The 19,788-nt window shown below is 48.9% G+C and overlaps 1 protein-coding gene across 4 annotated transcripts in view; it reads left to right on the top strand.

Moving 5' to 3' along the window:
* Positions 1-19,788, top strand: part of SNTG2 (syntrophin gamma 2) — a 209,999-nt gene that overhangs the window by 133,155 nt on the left and 57,056 nt on the right. For all 4 annotated transcript variants that reach the window (XM_036872351.1, XM_036872350.1, XM_036872349.1 and 1 more), the window contains exon 9: positions 10,162-10,289. In XM_036872351.1, coding sequence (XP_036728246.1) covers positions 10,162-10,289 — 128 coding nt within the window. The remainder of the gene's footprint in view (positions 1-10,161; positions 10,290-19,788) is intronic.

The raw sequence follows: 19,788 nt of genomic DNA, 5'->3' as shown, positions 1-19,788 counted from the left end.
TTCTCGGCTCCTTTCTCTCTACTTCCGCCTTCTGGGACCCCTATAATGCTAATGTTGTTGTGTTTAATGTTGTCCCAGAGGTCTCTTAGGCTGTCTTCATTTCTTTTCATTCTTTTTTCTTTATTCTGTTCTGCAGCTGTGAATTCCCCCATTCTGTCTTCCCGGTCACTTATCCGTTCTTCTGCCTCAGTTATTCTGCTGTTGATCCCTACTAGAGAACTTTTAATTTCATTTATTGTGTTGTTCATCTCTGTTCGTTTGTTCTTTAATTCTTCTAGGTCTTTGTTAAACGTTTCTTGCATCTTCTCGATCTTTGCCTCCATTCTTTTTCCGAGGTCCTGGATCATCTTCACTATCATTAATTATTCTGAATTCTTTTTCTGGAAGGTTACCTATCTCCACTTCATTTAGTTGTTTTTCTGGGGTTTTATCTTGTTCCTTCATCTGGTACATAGCCCTCTGCCTTTTCATCTTGTCTCTCTTTCTGTGAATGTGGTTTTTGTTCTACACGCTGCAGGATTGTAGTTCTTCTTGCTTCTGCTTTCTGCCCTCTGGTGGTTGAGGCTATCTAAGAGGCTTGATGGGAGGCTCTGATGGTGGGTAGAGCTGACTGTTGCTGTGGCAGGCAGAGCTCAGTAAAACCTTAATCCACTTGACTGTTGATGGGTGGGGCTGGGTTCCCTCCCTGTTGGTTGTTTTGCCTGAGGCAACCCAACACTGGAGCCTACCCGTGCTCTTTGGTGGGGTTAATGGCAGACTCTGGGAGGGCTCACGCCAAGGAGAACTTCCCAGAACCTCTGCTGCCAGTGTCCTTATCCCCACGGTGAAACAGAGCCACCACTCGCCTCTGCAGGGGACCCCCCAACACCAGCAGGTAGGTCTGGTTCAGTCTCCCCCAGGGTCACTGCTCCTTCCCCTGGGTCCCGATGCACACATTACTTTGTGTGTGCCCTCCAAGAGTGGGGTCTCTGTTTCCCCCAGTCCTGTCAAAGTCCTGCAATCAATTCCCACTAGGCTTCAAAGTCTGATTCTCTAGGAATTCCTCCTCCCGTAGCCGGACCCCCAGGTTGGGAAGCCTGACGTGGGGCTCAGAACCTTCACTCCAGTGGGTGGACTTCTGTGGTATAAGTGTTCGCCAGTCTGTGAGCCACCCACCCAGCAGTTATGGGATTTGATTTTACTCTGATTGCGCCCCTCCTACCGTCTCACTGTGGCTTCTCCTCTGTCCTTGGACGTGGGGTATCCTCCTTGGTGAAGTCCAGGGTCTTCCTGTCAATGATCGTCCAGCAGCCAGTTGTGATTCTGGTGCTCTCGCAAGAGGGAGTGAGAGCACGTCCTTCTACTCCGCCATCTTGGTTCTGTCCTTATGATTTTCGAAACCATTCTTGATAATCATTTTAGCCATCATATTTTATTCTAATTATTTTTAAAACTTGCAGTTGATACAGGCGCACCGCACTTTATTTTGCTTTGCAGATCCTGCGTTGTTTACAAGTTGAAGGTTTGTGGCAACCCCACCCAAGCAAGCCTATCGGTGCCATTTTTGCAGCAGCATTTTCTCACTTCATGTCTTTGTGTCACATTTTGGTAATTCTCTCAATATTGTAGACTTTTTCATTTTTATTATGTTTGTTATGGTCATCTGTGATCAGTGATCCTTGAGGTTACTGCTGTAATTGTGGGGGGCAGGGTCACAAACCTCACCCATATGACAGTGGACTTAATCAATAGATGTTGTGTGTGTGCTGACTGCTCCTATCAACCGGCCATCTCCCCATCGCTCCCTCTCCTCGGGCCTCCCTATTCTCTGAGACCCAATATTGAAATTAGGCCAATTAATAACCCTACAATGGCCCCTAAGTGTTCAAGTGGAAGGAAGAGTCGCATGTCTCTCACTTTAAATGGCTGAGCTTAGTGTGGAAGGCATGTCAAAAGAAGCCGAGATAGGCTGAAAGCTTGGCTTCTTGCGCCAAAGAGTTAGGCAAGCTGTGAATGCAAAGGAAAGTTCTTGAAGGAAATTACAAGTGCTACTCTAGTGGACACACAAATGATAAGGAAGTGAAACAGCCTGATTGCTGATACGGAGAAGATGTGAGTGGTCTGGATAGAAGATCAAACCAGCCACAACATTCCCTTAAGCCAAAACTCAATCCAGAGTAAGGCCCTAACTCTCTTCAATTCTGTGAAGGCTGAGGCAGGTGAGGAAACTGCCGAAGAAAAGTTTGAAGCTAGCAGAGGTTGCTTCATGAGGCTTAAGGAAAGATGCCATGTCTCCATAACATCAAAGTGCAAGGCGAAGCAGCAAGTGCTGATGTAGAAGCCGCAATAAGTTAACCAGAAAATCTAGCTAAGATAATTAATGAAGGTGGCTACACTAAACAACAGGTATTCAATGTAGAGAAACAGCCTTCTACTGGAAGAAGATGCCATCCAGGACTTTCATAGCTGGAGAGGAGAAGTCAATGCCTGGCTTCAAAGCTTCAAAGGACAGGCTGACTCTCTTGTCAGGGGCTAAAACAGCTGGTGACTTTCAGTTGAAGCCAGTGCTCATTTACCATTCTGAAAATCCTAGGGCCCTTGAGAATTATGCTACATCTACTCTGCCTGTGCTCTATAAATGGAACAAAGCCTGAATGATAGCACATTTGTTTACAACATGGTTTACTGAATGTTTTAAGTCCACTGGTGAGACTTACTGCTCAGAAAAAAAGATTCCTTTCAACATATTACTGCTCACTGACAATGTACCTGGTCACCCAAGAGCTCTGATGGAGATGAACAGCAGGATTCATGTTGTTTTCAGGCCTGCTAACACCCATCCATTCTGCCCGTGGGTCAAGGAGTAATTTCAACTTTCAAGAAGTTGAAAGAAGTATTATTATTATTTTATTATTTAAGAAGTACATTTCATAAAGCTATAGCTTCCATAGACAGTGATTCCTCTGATGGGTAACGTCAATTGAAAACGATCTGGGAAGATTCACCATTCTAGATGCCATTAAGAACATCTGTGATTCCTGGGAAGAGGTCAAAATATCAACATTAACAGGAATTTGGAAGAAGTTTCTTCCAAAACTGTTTATAAAATTCTCCTGTTTTGGGGAGAATCAGTGAGCACCCAAAGGATAAGACGGAGATGCACCAAGAAAAACCAACCCAGTATATCTCCTGCAAAAATAAATATCCTGTTACACTGAAAAAATAAGGCATTTGTTCTCAGGTGCTGGGCAGCTGGCAGTTCCACACAGTGACCCTTGAAAAGAGAGAACATCACAAGTTAAGTACCACCTGGGGACAGTGGAACTCAAACATAGTGCATGGTCCTACTGCACTGAGAAGCAAAAATAAGGATGTAGGGCTTCTGAATCAGCTAGAATCTGGGCAACAAGGCACCAAAGAGTCATAACCCAAAGGAGGTGGCAGAGGGGGAGTCAGAAGATTTGGGGTGTTGGGCCCCTCCCTGGCTGAATGTAGGATACCCATGCACAGGGAAATACTATGAGTGCCCACCCAGGAAAGGCTGCTGAGGGGTAGGAGCAAACGAAGATGCTAGAGGTCAAGCAGTGGTGATGAAATTGCATTTCCCCTTTGCCTGGAATGGGGAAGATTTAACCCCCCCGGACATGGTGGCTGAAACCCCAGAAAGGCTACACCTTTGTCGCTGAGACCACATTAAACCTGTCTTAACCTAAAAAAAAAAAAAACTGTCTTAACAGAGTCCAAAACCAAGCTTTGAAAACATCTGCAGAGACAACAGAGTTTGGGGCTGATTCCTCTAAGTTACAGAGTTTAGTAAACAGCTTAGCTTTTCCAAAAACCCACCTCAACAAAGCTTAAAACTTCCTAATTTTAAGGTGCTTAAATAACTGAACTGCCTGTTGAACAAAAAACAGCTCTTTAGAGGAAGATAATATAATTCATAGTCCCTACCTTAGGTTACAATGTCCAGTATGCAATCAAAAATTACTAGTGATGCAAAGAAACAAGGCAAAGTGATATAACGCTGAGAAAAACTCAGAAGAAATAGACCCCACATGATGTTGTGTTTAGCTGACAAAGACCTTAACACAATAGTTATTGATATCTTCAAGGCCTTGAGGAAAATGTGGTTTTAATGGTTGAACAGATAGGCACTCTCAGTAAAGAAATTGAGATTTCAAAAATGAAACAAATGATAATTATAGAACTGAAAGTGCAATAACTAGAATTTTAAGAAAAGAAAAAAATCTACTGGATAGGCTTCATATGAATTAAAGATGGCAGAAGGCCTGGCGGTAAATTTGGAGACACACCAACAGAAATCTGCCCATCTGAAGAACAGGAAAAAGACTGAAAAACAAGGGAGCACCAGGGACCTGTGGCATAACTCAAGTGGACCAAGGCTATGTGTACTTGGAGTCCGGAAGGAAAATGGGAACAAAGACAAAGCTGGATGAATACAAAGAAAACTATACGTCAGCAGATCCCAGTCAAACTGTTGAAAGTCAAAGAAGAGAAAATCTAGGTAGAAGCCAGATTTTTTAAAAAGACATATTATTTACATAGGAACAGAGAAATGAATGAATATCTATTTAGAATTCTATATCCAGGGAAAAATATTCTTCAAAAGTGAGGGGATACAAACATTTTAAAAGAAATTTAAGCTGAGAGAAAATATCACCAGCAGACCTGCACTACCCGAGATACTAAAAGATGCTCTTCAGGCTGAAAGGACAAGACACCAGGTGGAGACTTACACATACAGGAAGAAGTAAAGAGCAGCATAAACGGTAAATAAGTGGGTGTGTGTATAAAATATCTATTTTCCTTATCATAATTTCCTTTAAATATAAATACTTCAGAGGACAAAATGATAAGATGGTAAAATGGAGTTGATAATGTATGTTGAAGTAAAAGATGTAGCAAGAATAGCACAAAGGATGGGGTCAGGTAAATTGAATTATTCTGCTGTAAAGTTCTTATATTTGTGACATGAGGTGTAGGAACAGTGATATGTCAGATGGGAAGTTTGCAGTGATACAATATAATAAATAAGCATTGATAAATTAAGAATATGTGTTATGATTCCTACAACTAATGAGAAGATAAAAGAGAATAATGAAAAAAAATTGATCAACCCCTTAAAAAGAGTATGTTCAACAGAGCAGAAAAATCAAGAGGAACAAATAACAAATAGGAATTAGATAATAATTAAACCTAGTGACATAAGAATTACAATAAATGTAAGTGGACTAAATGTTCCAATTAAAAGGTACAAGTTGTCAGACTGGATTTGATAAAAAGAAAGGCCCAACTCTATGCTTTCTACTGAAATTATAATTTAAACGTAAAGATGCAAATAGGTGGTGATTAAAAGAGGGGAGAACATATATTTTATAAACAGAAACCAAATAATTGTGGCTGTATTAATATCTGACAAAGTAGTCTTTAAGGCAATGAGTGTACAAGAAACAAAGAGGAATGTTGCATTATGATTAAAAGACCAATTCATCAGGACAATGTAATAATCCTGGATGTAGTTTGCACTTAGTAACAGAACTTCCAAATATAAGAACCAAACCTGGCAGAAATGACAGAAGCAGACAAACTCACAGTCATAGTTGGAGATTTTAATACTCTTTGCTCAGAAGTTGATAGGACAAGTAGACAAAACATCAGTAAGGAGATAGAGGATGTAACCAACCTTATGAGTCAACTAACTGACTCACAGCATACTGTGTCCAAAGTCTGTAGAATCAACGTTCCTTTCAAGTGAACATGGAACATTCATCAAGATGGATCACATGCAAGGCTATGAAAGACTGTTCAGGGCAACAAAGACTTATAGAAAACTCAAGTATTCTGTAATTGGTGAATCCTATCAAAGAAATAATATGTCAATTTCACAGACACGTTCAGAAAATAGAAGATTTGATGCATCCCAGCTAACTCTATGAGGCCAGAATAATTTTACGAGAATCTTTCAAAGGTGTTACATGTAAAGAATATTACAGACCAATGACCCTCATAAATGTAGATGCAAAAATCTTCAAATATATGAACAAATCAAAGGAAGAATAATGTGTCATGTGCAAATGAGGTTTATCCGAGGAATGCAAGCTTGGCACCCAAATTTAACTGACAACACAGCACTTTTATTTATATTGTTCTTAAACTGGAAATGTTTCAGATCTCCTTCAACAGGCGAATGGATAAAGACATGCTGGCACATGCAGACAGTAGACTACTACTCAGTGATGCAAATGAATAATCTGCTGAAATACGCAGTAACGAGGATCCTCTCACAGACCTCCTGCCGAGAGAAGGAAGCCCCACACATAAGTATGTCCTGTATGATTCTAGGCATAGAAGTCCTAGAAGACTCAAAGTAATCTACAGTGACAGAAGTAAGATCAGTGGCTGCCTTGTGCAGGAGGGGAGATGCCTATACACAGGCGCAGGGAACTTTTCTTGGCGGCTGGGGTGGAATTATTCTGTATTATAATTTAGGGCTTGGTTGCGTGAGGTGGATACATTTGTCAAAACTCATCAAACTGTGCACCTAAATCAGTACGTGTCATTATATGTAATTGACGCCTCAGTATAGTTCAGTTAAAAATAGAAGAATAAAGTGGAAAGTCCTCAACCATTCAAAGTAGAAATAAGGTGGCAGTACCTAAAAAGTTGGCTTCAAATCTCCTAGTTAAACATCAAGTATTGAACATTGAACATTTTTCATGACAAAGATGACTTAAAGACGTATCCCAGCACCCAAGAAATGAGACAGGTGAGGAGTGGAGGGTGCACAGGTAGGGCATTCGAGAACAAGGAGGTCCGCCCTCACTAGTTTGCCGCTCGTATCCGTGACCTCAGGGAAAGCACGATCGTGGCTGCAATGCAGTGCCCTTGGCGGACACGCACTCCTTCAGGATCCTCTGTGGCGCATAGCCCTCTGCAGGCAGTGAGTTCCACGGGGAGCGTCCCGTCACGCTAGGGATCCCAAAAAACAGGTGAGATGCTGCCCCACGAGGTAGAACCTCCACTGAGCCATCTCAACTCAGAATCTCCAGCTCAAAGAAACTAAGGTGGCCTAGAGTAAATGGCTCTGTGAGTTGATGGGTCACATATAAATGTTTTAGAACCAGGACGGCCTTCTTTTCCTCACTCCTCTGACACCTTTGACTGCATCATACATCAAATGGAAGGAAACACGTCTTGTCCCTCCTCCTCTAAAATCGATGTCTTGGGTGGTGGGTAGCAGTAGATGGTGTCGTAAGACCTGAGTTCCCTGGGCTGTGCCGCACGATCAGGAGAGCTGACGGGTACAACCCACGGCGTTTCGGTTCAGCTGGGGGGAACACGCCTCGTGATTTCTGCAAGCTCTAAAGCTGATGTACCATTTCGGGCTGAAATTAGAATCATGATGTTCTGCTTCCTGCGGGTGATGAGTTCCCCTCAGACGGGGACTTGCACACAGAGGGGAAGCCTGCCCAGCCCTTGAGCGGCCCCAGACTTGACCACAGGTTCTGGAAGGTCTGTCCGGGCACAACTTTACTGGTGTCCCATCAGGAGCGGGAGCTCCGGGCTCCCGCAGTGCTGGGGCCCCCAGTCTGTTTTCCCCCAGACCCCAGGGCTCGCAGCTACAGAGGGCAGGCAGCTTGTGTCCTGCAGTCCATGGCAGGAGTCCAGGGATGGAGCAAGCTTGGAGGGGACCCCAGCCAGGCTCCTCCTCCTTTCCCAGGCATCCCCTGAACCCACCATGAAGGAGGCCATGTGAGCATCACAGAAAACCCCACTGATCTACGGAGACCTGGTGTCCTCCTTCAGCCTCATGGTTCTCAGGATTATACAAAGTATTTTTCCAGAGGAAACACTGGTCAAATCTGACATGAAACTCTGGGCTTGTCAGTGGCCCCTGAGGTAGAAGCTTTCCAAAGCAGAGGGAACAAAAAGCTTCCTTTGAAAAGTTATAGTCTGTTGCTAAAATGTGCCCAATAGGTTATGAAATGCAACCTGATTTTATAAAGGAAAAAATTGTTTTTCTTGGGGGGAATCGCTTTTTATCCTACATTTTGAAAAGTAAATTTAAAATGATTTTATTTAATAACCATATTCTTGTGCTCATTTAAATATTGCTCATTATATATGGAATCCATTATGACATTTTAAGTGGTGATTTTGCAGGATTATTGTCATAACTCTGACTATCGATGCCTGTTGTCACTTACAAGTTTGAATCAGTGAGAGCAGCAAACCTCATTCAGAGAAAATGCACAAAAACATTACTCCTGATGAACTCTGACACCTTAAGTGGAGTGTTGTGAATGCAAATAACAGTGATAAAACTCAGTGAAAACTGGTAACTGAAGACATGCCACAATGTATAATAAGTTATAGCGAATTCTTACACAGGCAGCAGCAGTGCATGTAGGCAAACGGGTATCTCAATAAAGCCAGTATGAAATCCATAGTAAAGTAATAAATCTGTAGGCCTTCCGGTGCTGTGTCATGTGTACACCAAAAGCAGATATTCTACCGAACACTAGAACATAATGCAAAAAGACGACAATAAATGAACATTAGTAAAATCTAGTTTAATCTTCTGATGTTACAGTACCTTTGCTTTTGAGCTATTGGCTGTGGAGTTAATAAATTTAAATAAAGAATGTTATGAGGACACCCCAAACCCAGCCTCTGGTTGCTTGGAATCCAGGCATTGGCAGGGCTGCTCCTTCCAACGGCTCCGGAGGAGGGTCCTTCCTGCCCCCTCCCGCTCTTGGTACCCACCCACCGGCGTCCTTGTCGTTCGGTCATGTGGCTTCCGTCTCCACCTCTGTCTTTACAAGGCCCTTCTCCCTCCTGTCTGGGTTCCCCTGTATCCCTCTGGTAGGGATAGATGCCACAGCATTTAGGGCGCCCAAATAGTCCAGGTACATACCCTTAATTTAATCACACACGTGGGGACCCTTTGTCCAAATAAGGTGCCAGGTCCCGGGATTAGGCCCCGATATGCTTTATCTGGGGGTGGCCGCTGTTCGGCCTGAGACGGTCAGACACTAGCCTTGCTGGGAGTTTGGCCTGGAAGGAATCCTCACCAGAAGAGCGGTTTCGGGTCTTGTTGGAGTCTGAGAGTGGAGGTGGGTCTGCAGCGTTCCAGCACCGTGCGTCCCACGCAGCCTTAGCCGTCCCAGTAAGAGCCCGTTTCCAGCGCTCACCATCGCCGCCCTGCAGGCCCTGCCTTGCTCAGCGAGACCCTCCCCCATTCCCGACCACCCCGTCAGGACAGCACAGAGGTGGCCTCCCTGAGCTGGGGGCCTTTGCAGCGCCCCCAGGCACATCCAGCTTTGCCGTCCTAGTTAGCGCGTCTGTTTGCCTGCGCCCCGGGGATTCGCACCTTGCTCTGGCCGCCCGTCCTGAGCTAGAAGGTTCCGGGAGAACCTGCCCCTGTGGCTGGAAGCCACGGCTGCCGCGAGGATGCTTCCAGGTGCGGGAGCCCAGCATCCCGTGAGGTGCGGCCGCGCGGCCCGGCGCTGTCTTCTCCACGGGGGGCGAGACGGGCCGCGTCCGACCCTGTGACTAACGGCACGTGCGGTGTCCTGTCTGGCCACGTGGCTGTTTGCGTGGCTTCATTCAGGCGTTGGAGCGTCTTCCTCTTCCCTGCAGGCCCCGCCGAGGAGGGACAGAGCCCCCCCCTCCCCACTGGCTCCCGCTCTGCTCACCTTGGACAGACGGTGGGGACTCGGCCATTGGTGAACAGGCAGGGTCTTGTGACCTAGGCACCCGTTAGCATGTCGTCAATATTGTTATGTATTAAACTCGCTCTGATTTGACCTTCCAGGTGGAGGTGGTCGTTCACAGCCTTCCTGGACTCAGAGCCTTGGTCGTGTCCCTCAGGTTCCTTCCAGTTTTAGGCTCTCTCCCCGTCCCCTTCCCTGGGACTTTTCTGTCTTTGGTGCAGTATGTTGTTTAAAAAACAGAGGAAGAAAATCGTTTACGTCGAAATAGAAGAGCACTTATTTCTTTCCAGAGCTTTGAGAAAATGATCACATGTGCTTTTGCAGCAGTTGAAACGTGTTTCATTTGGGTTTGGGGGACGTGATGTTTGGGCCCATCGAGGCCTCCCCCTGTATTTGGTGCCTTCACCTGATTCTGTGACCGTTGATTCTCGTCTGTTTTGCACAGGCTCCGTCTTCGCCTTCTTCGCCCGTCGCTCATGAACCAAAATATGAGAAGCGCTGGCTGGACGCCGTGTCACTCCCTCTGTCCATGGCTCGGGTCTCACGGTGCAGAGCTGGAGCAGAAAAAGTAAGGTGTGTGACCGTCGTCTGGAGTGGGAAACGCCGATAAACCCCGAAGTGCAGGTCCTTGTCTCCAGGTGGATTTAGCATTTGCAAAAGTAATCATAATCATAATAGAAGTCAAGCATCATAAGAAAACACTAATCAGGGCAGGAGCTGATTTGTCATCAGGAGTGGTTCTGTCTAGTGGTGACTGTTCATTCTTCTGAGACATAGTCATTAGAAGAAGAAATCGTATTTTCAGTTTTAACTGTTAACAGAATTAGATTGGAAATAAGACTGTACTCTTATCCACGTTGCATGCAATTACAGAAAATTCATTTAAACCCCATGGGCCTCATTTTCTTCATTAATAAAATGAGAAGGTTAGACCAGTGTTCAATAAATGCTCGCTAGTTTTCGAGCCTGGTTAATGAAGTAATTTCAGAGTTTCATCTGTAAAGGTTGTGTGTCCATCACTGTTTTGTGGAATAAGGTCGCATTTTTCCCTCTAAGTTAATACAGCGTGTCATCTGTGGCCAGCTGTGCTGTCAGGTCACTGTGGAAAGGCTGAGAAGTAAGTAGGTGGTGAGTTTCCTTTCACTCTTAAGAAGGTGGGGAGAGAACTGTGTGAACAAAGGAAGAGTGCTCTTTGTGTTGAAATTGAGTACTTTCTCGATGAGATACGTGTGCCCGTGGAGGCCGTGTTCGTGTGAACACAAAGCGTCTGAAGAAGGCACCCCTGGGTGGTCACACACCCCCCCCTTTGCCCTGGGAAGCGCTGTCAAATCCTAACAGCAAACCAAAGGTTTCTATGTCGTTTTATGGAAACAAACATACCTTATTAGCTTTGCTGACTCTTTCAGGATTTTAATATGGGCAGGAAGGTGCAAAAAGTAAAATGAATGACTACAATTTTGCATTTCATCGAGTGTGTCTGACTCACGTCAGTGTTAAAGTGCACGTTCAGCGGGGATGCGGTTCCCTCGCCTGCCCTGTAGCCCTCTGGTCCCACGGTGAAGAGGAGGAAAGGGAGAGGAGGCCTGAGCGCTCGGCCTCAGACAGCCCGAGTTAGCCCTGCAGCTCTGCTCTCTCCCGAGGGACCCTCGCTCTGGGACGTGAGAGGAGCAGGTTCAGACATCGCCAACTCGAAGTCACACGCTTCTCAGAATCTAAACGCCAGAGCCCTGAACTGTCGCCTGGGGAGGACTCTTCGGCGACCCTCTGAGCGGATAAAGGGCAAGCGGGACGAGCACGTCAGCGGCCGGTGTCCTGGCTTCCTGTCGCCGTCCAGCTGCGGGACCAACATTTGTCACCAGCTGCTCTGCGTTTTCCTGTTTTTGAAAGTACAGTCATTCGGCCAATGATGGTTGAGGTTCCTTAGTTTTCCGAAAATGTTTCAAAAGATCCTCTAAAGAGTAGACGCGTATTTAAACCTAACACTTGAGATACGTATTGAAATGATAAAACTCAGCTGTAGTGAGGACGACGGTTCCCACGTCCCGTCGCCTCCGGGGCTGCAGGCTCATCCTCTGCCGGGGGCCTCTCGCACCTGTTCACTGTCAGGTGGACGTTAGTGTCAGCGGTTCCTGGGCACAGTGGGAACTAAGCTTTTACATCAATTATGCATCACTAGCAATGAAGGTCGAATCATTGACTGCCCAGGACAGGAAAAGATGGTTCCATAAGAATTTGGGGGAGAGCATCTTGACATGAAACGAAAACAGGCGTAGAAACAGCACGATGCCCCGTGGGGGTAACAGCTGACTCCTTACAAAGCAGGGCTGCTCCTCGAGCCCTCACGTAGGAAGATAGACCACGTCGGCAGACACTGGGAAGTAGCACGAGACATCACAGATTCCTCAGCAGAATCTCGTGCTTTTGGCTATTAGGTAGTTATTAGCACCTTTCTCTGACACTGTGAGCAGGGAAGCATGCTTCCTGGGGTGACTGCTGGTTGGGAAGAGGGCGGGAGTTTTCCGAGCAGGACCCTATCCGTTTTCTGTTGCTACGTAACCGGTTAGTGCAAATTTAGCCTCAAAAGCGCGAGTGTATCACCTCACCGTCTCCGCGGGTCAGCTGGTGTGCGCGTGCCGGGGTCTCCAAGCCGATGCTGGGGTGTGGCCGGGCTGCGCTCTCGCCTGAAGCCGGGCCCCTCCCCAGGGTTCTCGCTGGATGTTGGGAGAATTCAGGCCCTTGGGTCTGTAAGGCTGGGTTCCCCATCTCCGTGCTGGCTGTCACCCAAGTTCCAGGCCGCATGTCCCCTCACCTATAAGGCAGCAACAGATGACCTCTTGTGCCTGGAATCTGACTTCCTGTCTCTGACCTTCAGACCCAGATGTGAAGGGCGTGAGACCGCGTCGGGCCACCTGGATAGTCTTCCTGATTTAAAGCCAGGCGATTTCAGATCTTAATTACTTTTGCAGAATCCCGCCTGGCAACACCTAGCTTTGTGTCTGACAGAGTAACTGGGTGCAGCTGCCTGTGCCCCGGAGGCTGTGATCTGAGCCTAAGTGCAGGGCGTGCTCAGACCCATCTTAGGAATCTGCCCTTCGAAGACGCACTGAGCCTTGGTCTGCGGTTGGCTGTGCTTTCACGTCCCCATGATGAGTCCGGTTAGGGTTCCAGACCCGGGCTGAGCAAGGTGCCCGCCTTAGTGTGTGTATTTTAGGAAGCTGGGGGGGAGGGACCCTCCTTAAGAACAAGAGAAATGTGTGCTTGCCAGACGGTCAGTCCAGCCACGAGGGAGCTTTTACGAGGCAGCCTCAGACCAGATGATCTAAAGCCTGGGGCTCTGGACTTGGGCGAGAGGAGGGGGGGACAGATGGTGTGGAGGAAAGAACAGGGTTTGGAGGGAACCATCTCTAATCCCGCATTGCCTCTGGGCCTCTTGGGGCCGCGTGACCTGCACTCGGGGAGCCCCTTCCTGATAGCCAAGCGGGCAGGAGATGATGTGAATTCTCCACTGCTTCCTCAGATGGTTTATGGAGAAAGCGTAAAATACCACTAGGTTTAAGGGAGCTTTTAAACCCCTTTAGAAGTGTGCTGACAGGTGTGGGGCTACAGTCCTTGTTAACTGTTTGTGGGCTGAGGAACATGCCTGAACAGGAGGAAGGAAACTCCGATCTGAGGGATCACTGCCGAGTCGGCACACTCCCCGCGCTGGTGAGTTCTTCACACGAGGCGCTGCTTTTTGTGGTTCTGCTCAGATGAGCCCTTCCCAGGGCTCTTGCTTTATGTTGGCCTGAAAAAGTGTAAGGAGTCACTTATCTCGTTCCTTTTTCCAAAGGGACAGAAGGAAACTAAAACTTTAGTTCTATTTGTCCCACATCTTTCGTATTTGTGAAAATAACAGTGAGATGACGTCTTTTCACTGACAGTAATACCCCGTTTTGCTTTGTAGGAGGTCCCCTTATTTCAGAGTAAAGAGCATGGAAGGGACCAGATGGGCTTTACAGCAGCCATGCTGGAGACATATTGCAGATAAGCACATTTTCAGAAGTGATGCTACAAGTCAAAATTATCCTGCTAAATACTCTGATCTGTTTTGCAAAGGATGGTTTCATGTTTAGGTACTTGTGCCAAAACCCCCTCTCCTGTAGTTGGGAAGTCCTCAAAGTGCAGCTCTCTTGATGCCGGGGGTCGAGCAGAGCAGGGGAGACAGAATCCCAGGGCCGTGGGCGTCTCCACAGGAGGAGGGGCTTCTGTAGGGTGGGGTTCGTGCTGGGGGGGGGTCATAGCAGGGTCAGGAGCTCCGGGTCTGCTCTGCACTGGGGGCTCGGAGAGTGGGCCCCTGGGGTCATCATTGAGTTTGACTTTATCCAGGAGGATGCATGTTGGGGTGTCTGGGAGCAGGGCCAGGCCTGTCCTGGGGAAGCACCGTCGTCAGGGTGGGAAGTGGGAGGGTCTTGGTGGCCGGACATCCTTTGTGTTTCCGTCTGCTCGGGCAGGATTTCGAGCCCTTTTCTGTCTTGTTCCTGGAGTTCAGGGAGAGCCCTCGCCTGCTGTGGGGGGGCTCGGAACTGTTTATGTTCAGCAGAAGAATCCCACAGCCGGTCTGCGAGCTATTGGTGTCAGGCTGGAACGCAGCAGGACCCTGTGGTCCTTCCTCACCCCCATGTCCTCCACCTGCCTTTTGTCTGTAGAAAAACTTTAGTCAAAGAATAAGTTTAATCAGATAAGTGAGAAAATGCAGAAGCAAAGGAAAACAGACAGGACAAAATAGTAATAGTCTAGTCAGTAAGCAGAGTCAAGGATCTTTAGTTCCTCCTCAGGGGCTATAGATCATATTCTGAGCCGTATCCTGGGAGCCGTCTTGTAGACACTGAAACCCCGCCAGTGTCTGGTGGAAGAAGTGAACTACACGATGACCAAGCTGTAGCCGTGACATAAGCTGCCACAATTCGCAGACTTGGCCTCAAGGAAATGGGAACAAACCGACCCTGGAACCGAAGACTAACTGTACTTAAGACAATCAAGATGATGCTGGTCAGGGCACGGCAGCACCAGTTTGAAGATGACGGTCAGAGCGGACCGTGCTGTTCCTGCATGAAGCCCCCTCCCTCCGTCTATAAAAGCTCTTGCCCGCTGACTGTCAGTGGGGAATGGGGGGAAGTCGGCCCTTGGACAGGAGTCCACCCTGCCCCCAGGTCGCCAGCATCCAAACTAAAGCAAACTTTCCTTTCCACTTCCCTGGCCTCCTTACTGGCTTTTGAGCGGCCAGCGGCCGGACCCCACTTTCAGTAACAAGGCTGCTGTCCTTCTCAACTCACTGCGTCTTCCGTTTTTTCTGAAATTTCCGTCGTGGGGAGAGAAGGTTAGGGCGTGTGTGCTTACTGAGAGGGAATGATGTCCCTCTAGGAACGTCCCCCAGCGTCCGGCTCTGGCCGCGCCCTGCACACGGGGTGTGGACGGCCCGGGGGCACGAGGTGGGCCAGCTTCTCCGGGGCAGGAGCCGCCTGGTCGGCCGTGTCTGCAGAGTCGCGGGGAGGCCCGGCCTTGCGACAGGGTCGTGACGGGACCGTGGCTGGGGTGTCCCCGGGCCGCGGCCGCTGCGGAGGGCAGCCTGGGGAGGAGAGCCTGCCGGGGCGGCCGTCCCGCTGCGGGTGTGGACAGAGGACGCCGACGGAGAGAAGTGAGCCTTTCACTTCACCGTGCGTTCTTGGTCCTTGATCACCGGCTTTAACCCTGGAGGCCAGCCTGCCTTCTCTGTGATCGTCTCCAAACCACGGGCCGCGTGAGTCGACCCCGTGCAGACGTGCTGCCCTGGGACAGTGGCTTCTCACCACGGCCGGGAGGCACGGCGGGTCTGGATGGTCCCCGGCGGGAGCGGTGACCGTCTAGGTCGCTGGCCGGCCCTCTGGGGCCGGGGGCTGCGGGGGGAGCCGCTGCTGACACGTGGAAGCCTCAGGGCCCCTCCCTCCGTGGCTCGTGGGAAGCGCTGCCCACTTGGCCCCCGAGGACCGTTCTGTGACCTTCCCAGGCCTGTGCTGCTCGGGACTCGAGCTGGGTGACCGGCACGGCCGGGTCCCCTCCTGGTGCCGCCGGCGCAGAGCGGCTCTGAGTCGCCGTCTCTGGTGCAGATGGCAGGACTCCTGCTCCTCTTCGCTGGGTCTCACGCTTGTTCCCCAGCCCCCCCGCCCCCGCCGTTCCACACGTGCGGTCTCGAGACCTATCCTGGGAGATGCTCCTTGTCTCCGCCGGATTCGCTGCCTCAGAAAACGTTGCTTCTCTCTCTCTCTTTCCCGGTGCATCAAATGGCAGTTTCTCAATGTAGCACCTGTTATCTTACCTCCGAGGATTATTCGTCGTGACCGTGAGGGGATTAGAGCCCCAGCAACTGAGAGATGCCGCAGAGTCTCAGCTCTCAGATGTTCGGGTCTTTTCTTCTTATCCGGGTAGGGTCGGTGTCATCACAAGTCTTCCCTTTGGAACGTTAAATTGATTTTCCTTTCCTTTGTGTATAGAAATTTAATAGGCTCTCAAAGTTTGAAATGACAGTAAGTAGGAGGGCGTTTTAAGGTGGGAGAATGGCGTCGCTATAGACGAGGGGCCTCCTGTGGGCGCCCTGCATTCCTGAGAGCATCTCCAGGGTTGGCTGTTGCCTCTCTCAGACCCTCCATCTCCACCAGCTGCTGAGGGATCGCACGTCTCTGTCCTCACTTCACCAGCAGCCCTATCATCACAGCAAAACAAATGAGCTGAAGTGACAGAGTTTCCTGCTGCTGAGAGGAGAGGGCCTCAGTGACATCGTTCTACCGGATCAAACTACCCCGGGCACAGGGAGCGGGCGGGCTGCTGTCTCTAGGAACATGTCCCGTTGCTCCTTAGATACTGACCCCAGGCTTGGGGGTGTGCAGGGAACCCTGCTTTTTATGAATTCGACCAACTTTCTAATTACTTTTGAGGTCAAACTCTCAAAAACTGACCGAGTTCCGTTTGCATTTCCATTCCTGCCTCTGCCTGGCAGGTGGTCCTGGGCATGCCATGTGACTCTTGACCCTTGACCCTTAACCCCATGCCTTGCCCTGTCTGTCAGTCTGCTTCCCTCCTCTTCTGACAGCCAGCAGCCCCCTTCTCCTCGTGGCCACCGCTCTGTTCTTACCCCAAGACCACGGCTCCTTCCCCAGACTCAGGACCGGCGCTCCCCAGGGCTTCCTGGTGGAGCAGGTACCAGTGGGATTGTCAAGGATGCAGGATGCTTTCAGCTTCCTCCTCATCTTATACCCAGTCATGTCTAAGGGGGTGAAATACCGTTCTGGCTGAGTGATGTCCTGGCACGGAGATTTGTTCCTTCACTGCACTCAGCCCGGCCGCCAGACTGGTGTTGGGTGTTCGGGTTAGTTTGTGTTTCCGGTGTCTCCTTGAGATGCAGTGTTTCTGTCTCAGAAGAAAGATCTAAGTGATGAAAACTCGAAGTGCAAAAAATGGTCATGTTACTAGAGTCGTGGAACCGTTCCAGCAGACTTAATTGTATTAAATATCAAAACAAACATGTGTTTAAAACAAAGCATCAGGTATGGAAGGAATGAACTCTGCATAGTCCTAAAGGCAGGGTCTGTGTGGTTTTACTGCACAGAAGAGGCGCCGGCAGTTTTCACGAGGTGGCCTGATGTCACAGTTCAGACTGCGGTTGTGGAACCAGACTCTGAGCTCTTTCTGTTTGGGGTGTGCGTACACGTGTGTGTCTGTGTGTGGGTGTGTGTGCACGTGTGTGCCTGTGTGTGGGTGTGCGTGCCTGTGTGGGTATGCGTGCACATGTGTGTTTGTGTGTGCCTGTGTGTGCTTGTGTGTGGGTGTGCGTGCATGTGTGTGTATGTGTGCATGCACGTGTGTGTGTGTGTGCGTGCACGTGCGTGTACGTGTGTGCCTGTGTGTGGGTGTGGGTGTTCGTGTGCCTTTCCAGGCCCTGTGACCTTGGGTAAATCGACTGATCTGCATGAGCCCTAGTTTCCTCATCTATAAAATGGTAACAAGAATAAGACGCTCTGCACGCGGTTATTGTGAAGGTTGAAACCAGCATAGTTTAGAAAGTATTTTGCACAGCGCTCATCACAAAGCCAGGATCAGTAAAGGCCAACTAGCTATTTTTATCATTTATTATAAATGTCATTGTTAGTAATATATGTGTTATCCTTTTTTGCCTCTCCAAAATTTATTAATTTTTTGACTTTAAATCTTTACATAGGAGTCTAAAAAAGGCAGTATATTTTGTTAAAAGGACATAAGAATTCATTGCACATCATTGGCCTCTTTAAAAGGAGTAGTCAAAACATGGAAATAAGACAGGTACAGAGTTTTGTTTTCTTATGTTTCATACTTTCTTGAGTTTATCATTTACTCATTTTTGTGCTTCCATTAGATCAATAGCATAATATTAGCTAGAAAACACTGACAGGAGGCTCCCCGGGAGGTAGAGTTTAAGCATCTTGTGGGCCAGGGAATTATTACAAATTATTACCAAGATCACTGCCAGACGTCCGCAGGAAGTGGGAAGTATGAGGACCAGAGGCGGCATTTTTCTGCTCTTGGGAAGTAAGAAGGTGTTGGCTGTCTTTGCGTGTACAGCCCAGGGGTCAGTCCGGGCTCGCGTGCGCCGGCCCGTCCACGGTCTCAGGGGCTTGTTCTCAGCTGTGCAGTCAGCGTGGTGTCCTTCTGCAGTCGTGGGAATGGTGCTCAGGCTCCCCGTTTCCCTCTAACTGGGAACCAGATAACTTCCCTACGTTTCCTGTTCCCAGTCCCACGTACCGCCCGCCGTCTGCAGTGTGTCCACACTGCACACCAGCACCAGGAGGTGTCCCTGGGGAGACCCGGGCAGTTCCGGGGTTCCAAGATGGGCTCCCGCACCGCTGCCTGGAGGAAGCACTCACCCTTCCTGGTGTCGGCCACCTGAGCCCCGTCTAAATGTCCCCTAGGAACTTGCAAAGATGGAATCTCCACCATGGAACTCGTGCAGGAAACGTTCCTTAACCACCATTTAGTGCCACGTGCTACAAAGGGGAAGAAACCTCCTTTCTATCATCTAAGTGTTTATATTCTAGCAAACAGTTAAATTGGAAGAAAAATTTAGATGTCCAAAAGCTGTAAGATGTTACAGTTCAAGGGCGAGAAGGACCATCGGACATGGAGGACGCAGCTTGTTAGAAGGCCTTTGGGAAGAAGAGATGCAGCTCTGAAGGGCACGGAGCCCCCGCGGATGTGACGAGCAGGTGTCGCTGGCAGTGGGGGGGCTTTCCTCACACACGCACGTGCACATGTGCGCACGCCCCTGGCCGGGCTGGGAGGACAGCGGTTTCTGTATCAGCGGGCAGTGGGCATTGGAGGTGGGAGCCTTTTCCATCGTGCTGCGTGTTCTCCAGCATTTATTCACGTGACAAGTATTCTAGCATGCCCACTCCATGCAGCACTGCCGTAGATGCTGCAGAGTGAGGGTGTGAAATGAGCAAACCCAGGAGTCCGTGCTCTCTGGAAGCTTCCCGTCCGGCAGGAAACACAGGCAGGAAACAGGCATGAGATCAGACCAGCAGGGAGACCTGGATGAGATGGTTTTATCTCTGCTTTCTTTCAGTGGGATCCCCGGGAGGGGCTCCGCCATCTGGCTATGGCGCGGCCCACGTGGGACCCTCTGCCCTCACATCTCTCAAGCCCCTGCTCCATGATGGGCGAGGGGCTCAGAGGACTCGGACCTGGTCTCAGGGTGGTGATCGGGGTGACAGAGGAGGACAAGTTGGCCTTTGGGGCAGCACGAAGGAGAAGTTATCTTTCTTTCCTGGACTTGCTGGACTTTTGTTGTGCCTGGAATCTTCCAGCAATAGTGACTTTTTAATAAACAAACTGATACAGGGAGAAGGGTGCCTGCATTTAAATTGGGTCTCTTTGTTACTATTTAATATGGAGTCCTTAGAGATGCCGCTGCATGGTGGGGAAGCAGAAAGAAAATATTTCTCTGGCTTCCATGAAAAAATAACACACATGCCACAGAGGCAGGCTTGAAATGTGACATGTGAATGACAGTTGGGAGATTTTTTTCAAA

This window comes from Balaenoptera musculus, chromosome 13 (genome assembly GCF_009873245.2).
Source record: "Balaenoptera musculus isolate JJ_BM4_2016_0621 chromosome 13, mBalMus1.pri.v3, whole genome shotgun sequence".
Taxonomy (NCBI): Eukaryota; Metazoa; Chordata; class Mammalia; order Artiodactyla; family Balaenopteridae; genus Balaenoptera; species Balaenoptera musculus.
The sequence above is the reverse complement of the archived record's forward strand: the minus strand, read 5'-3'. Positions and strand labels throughout refer to the sequence as shown.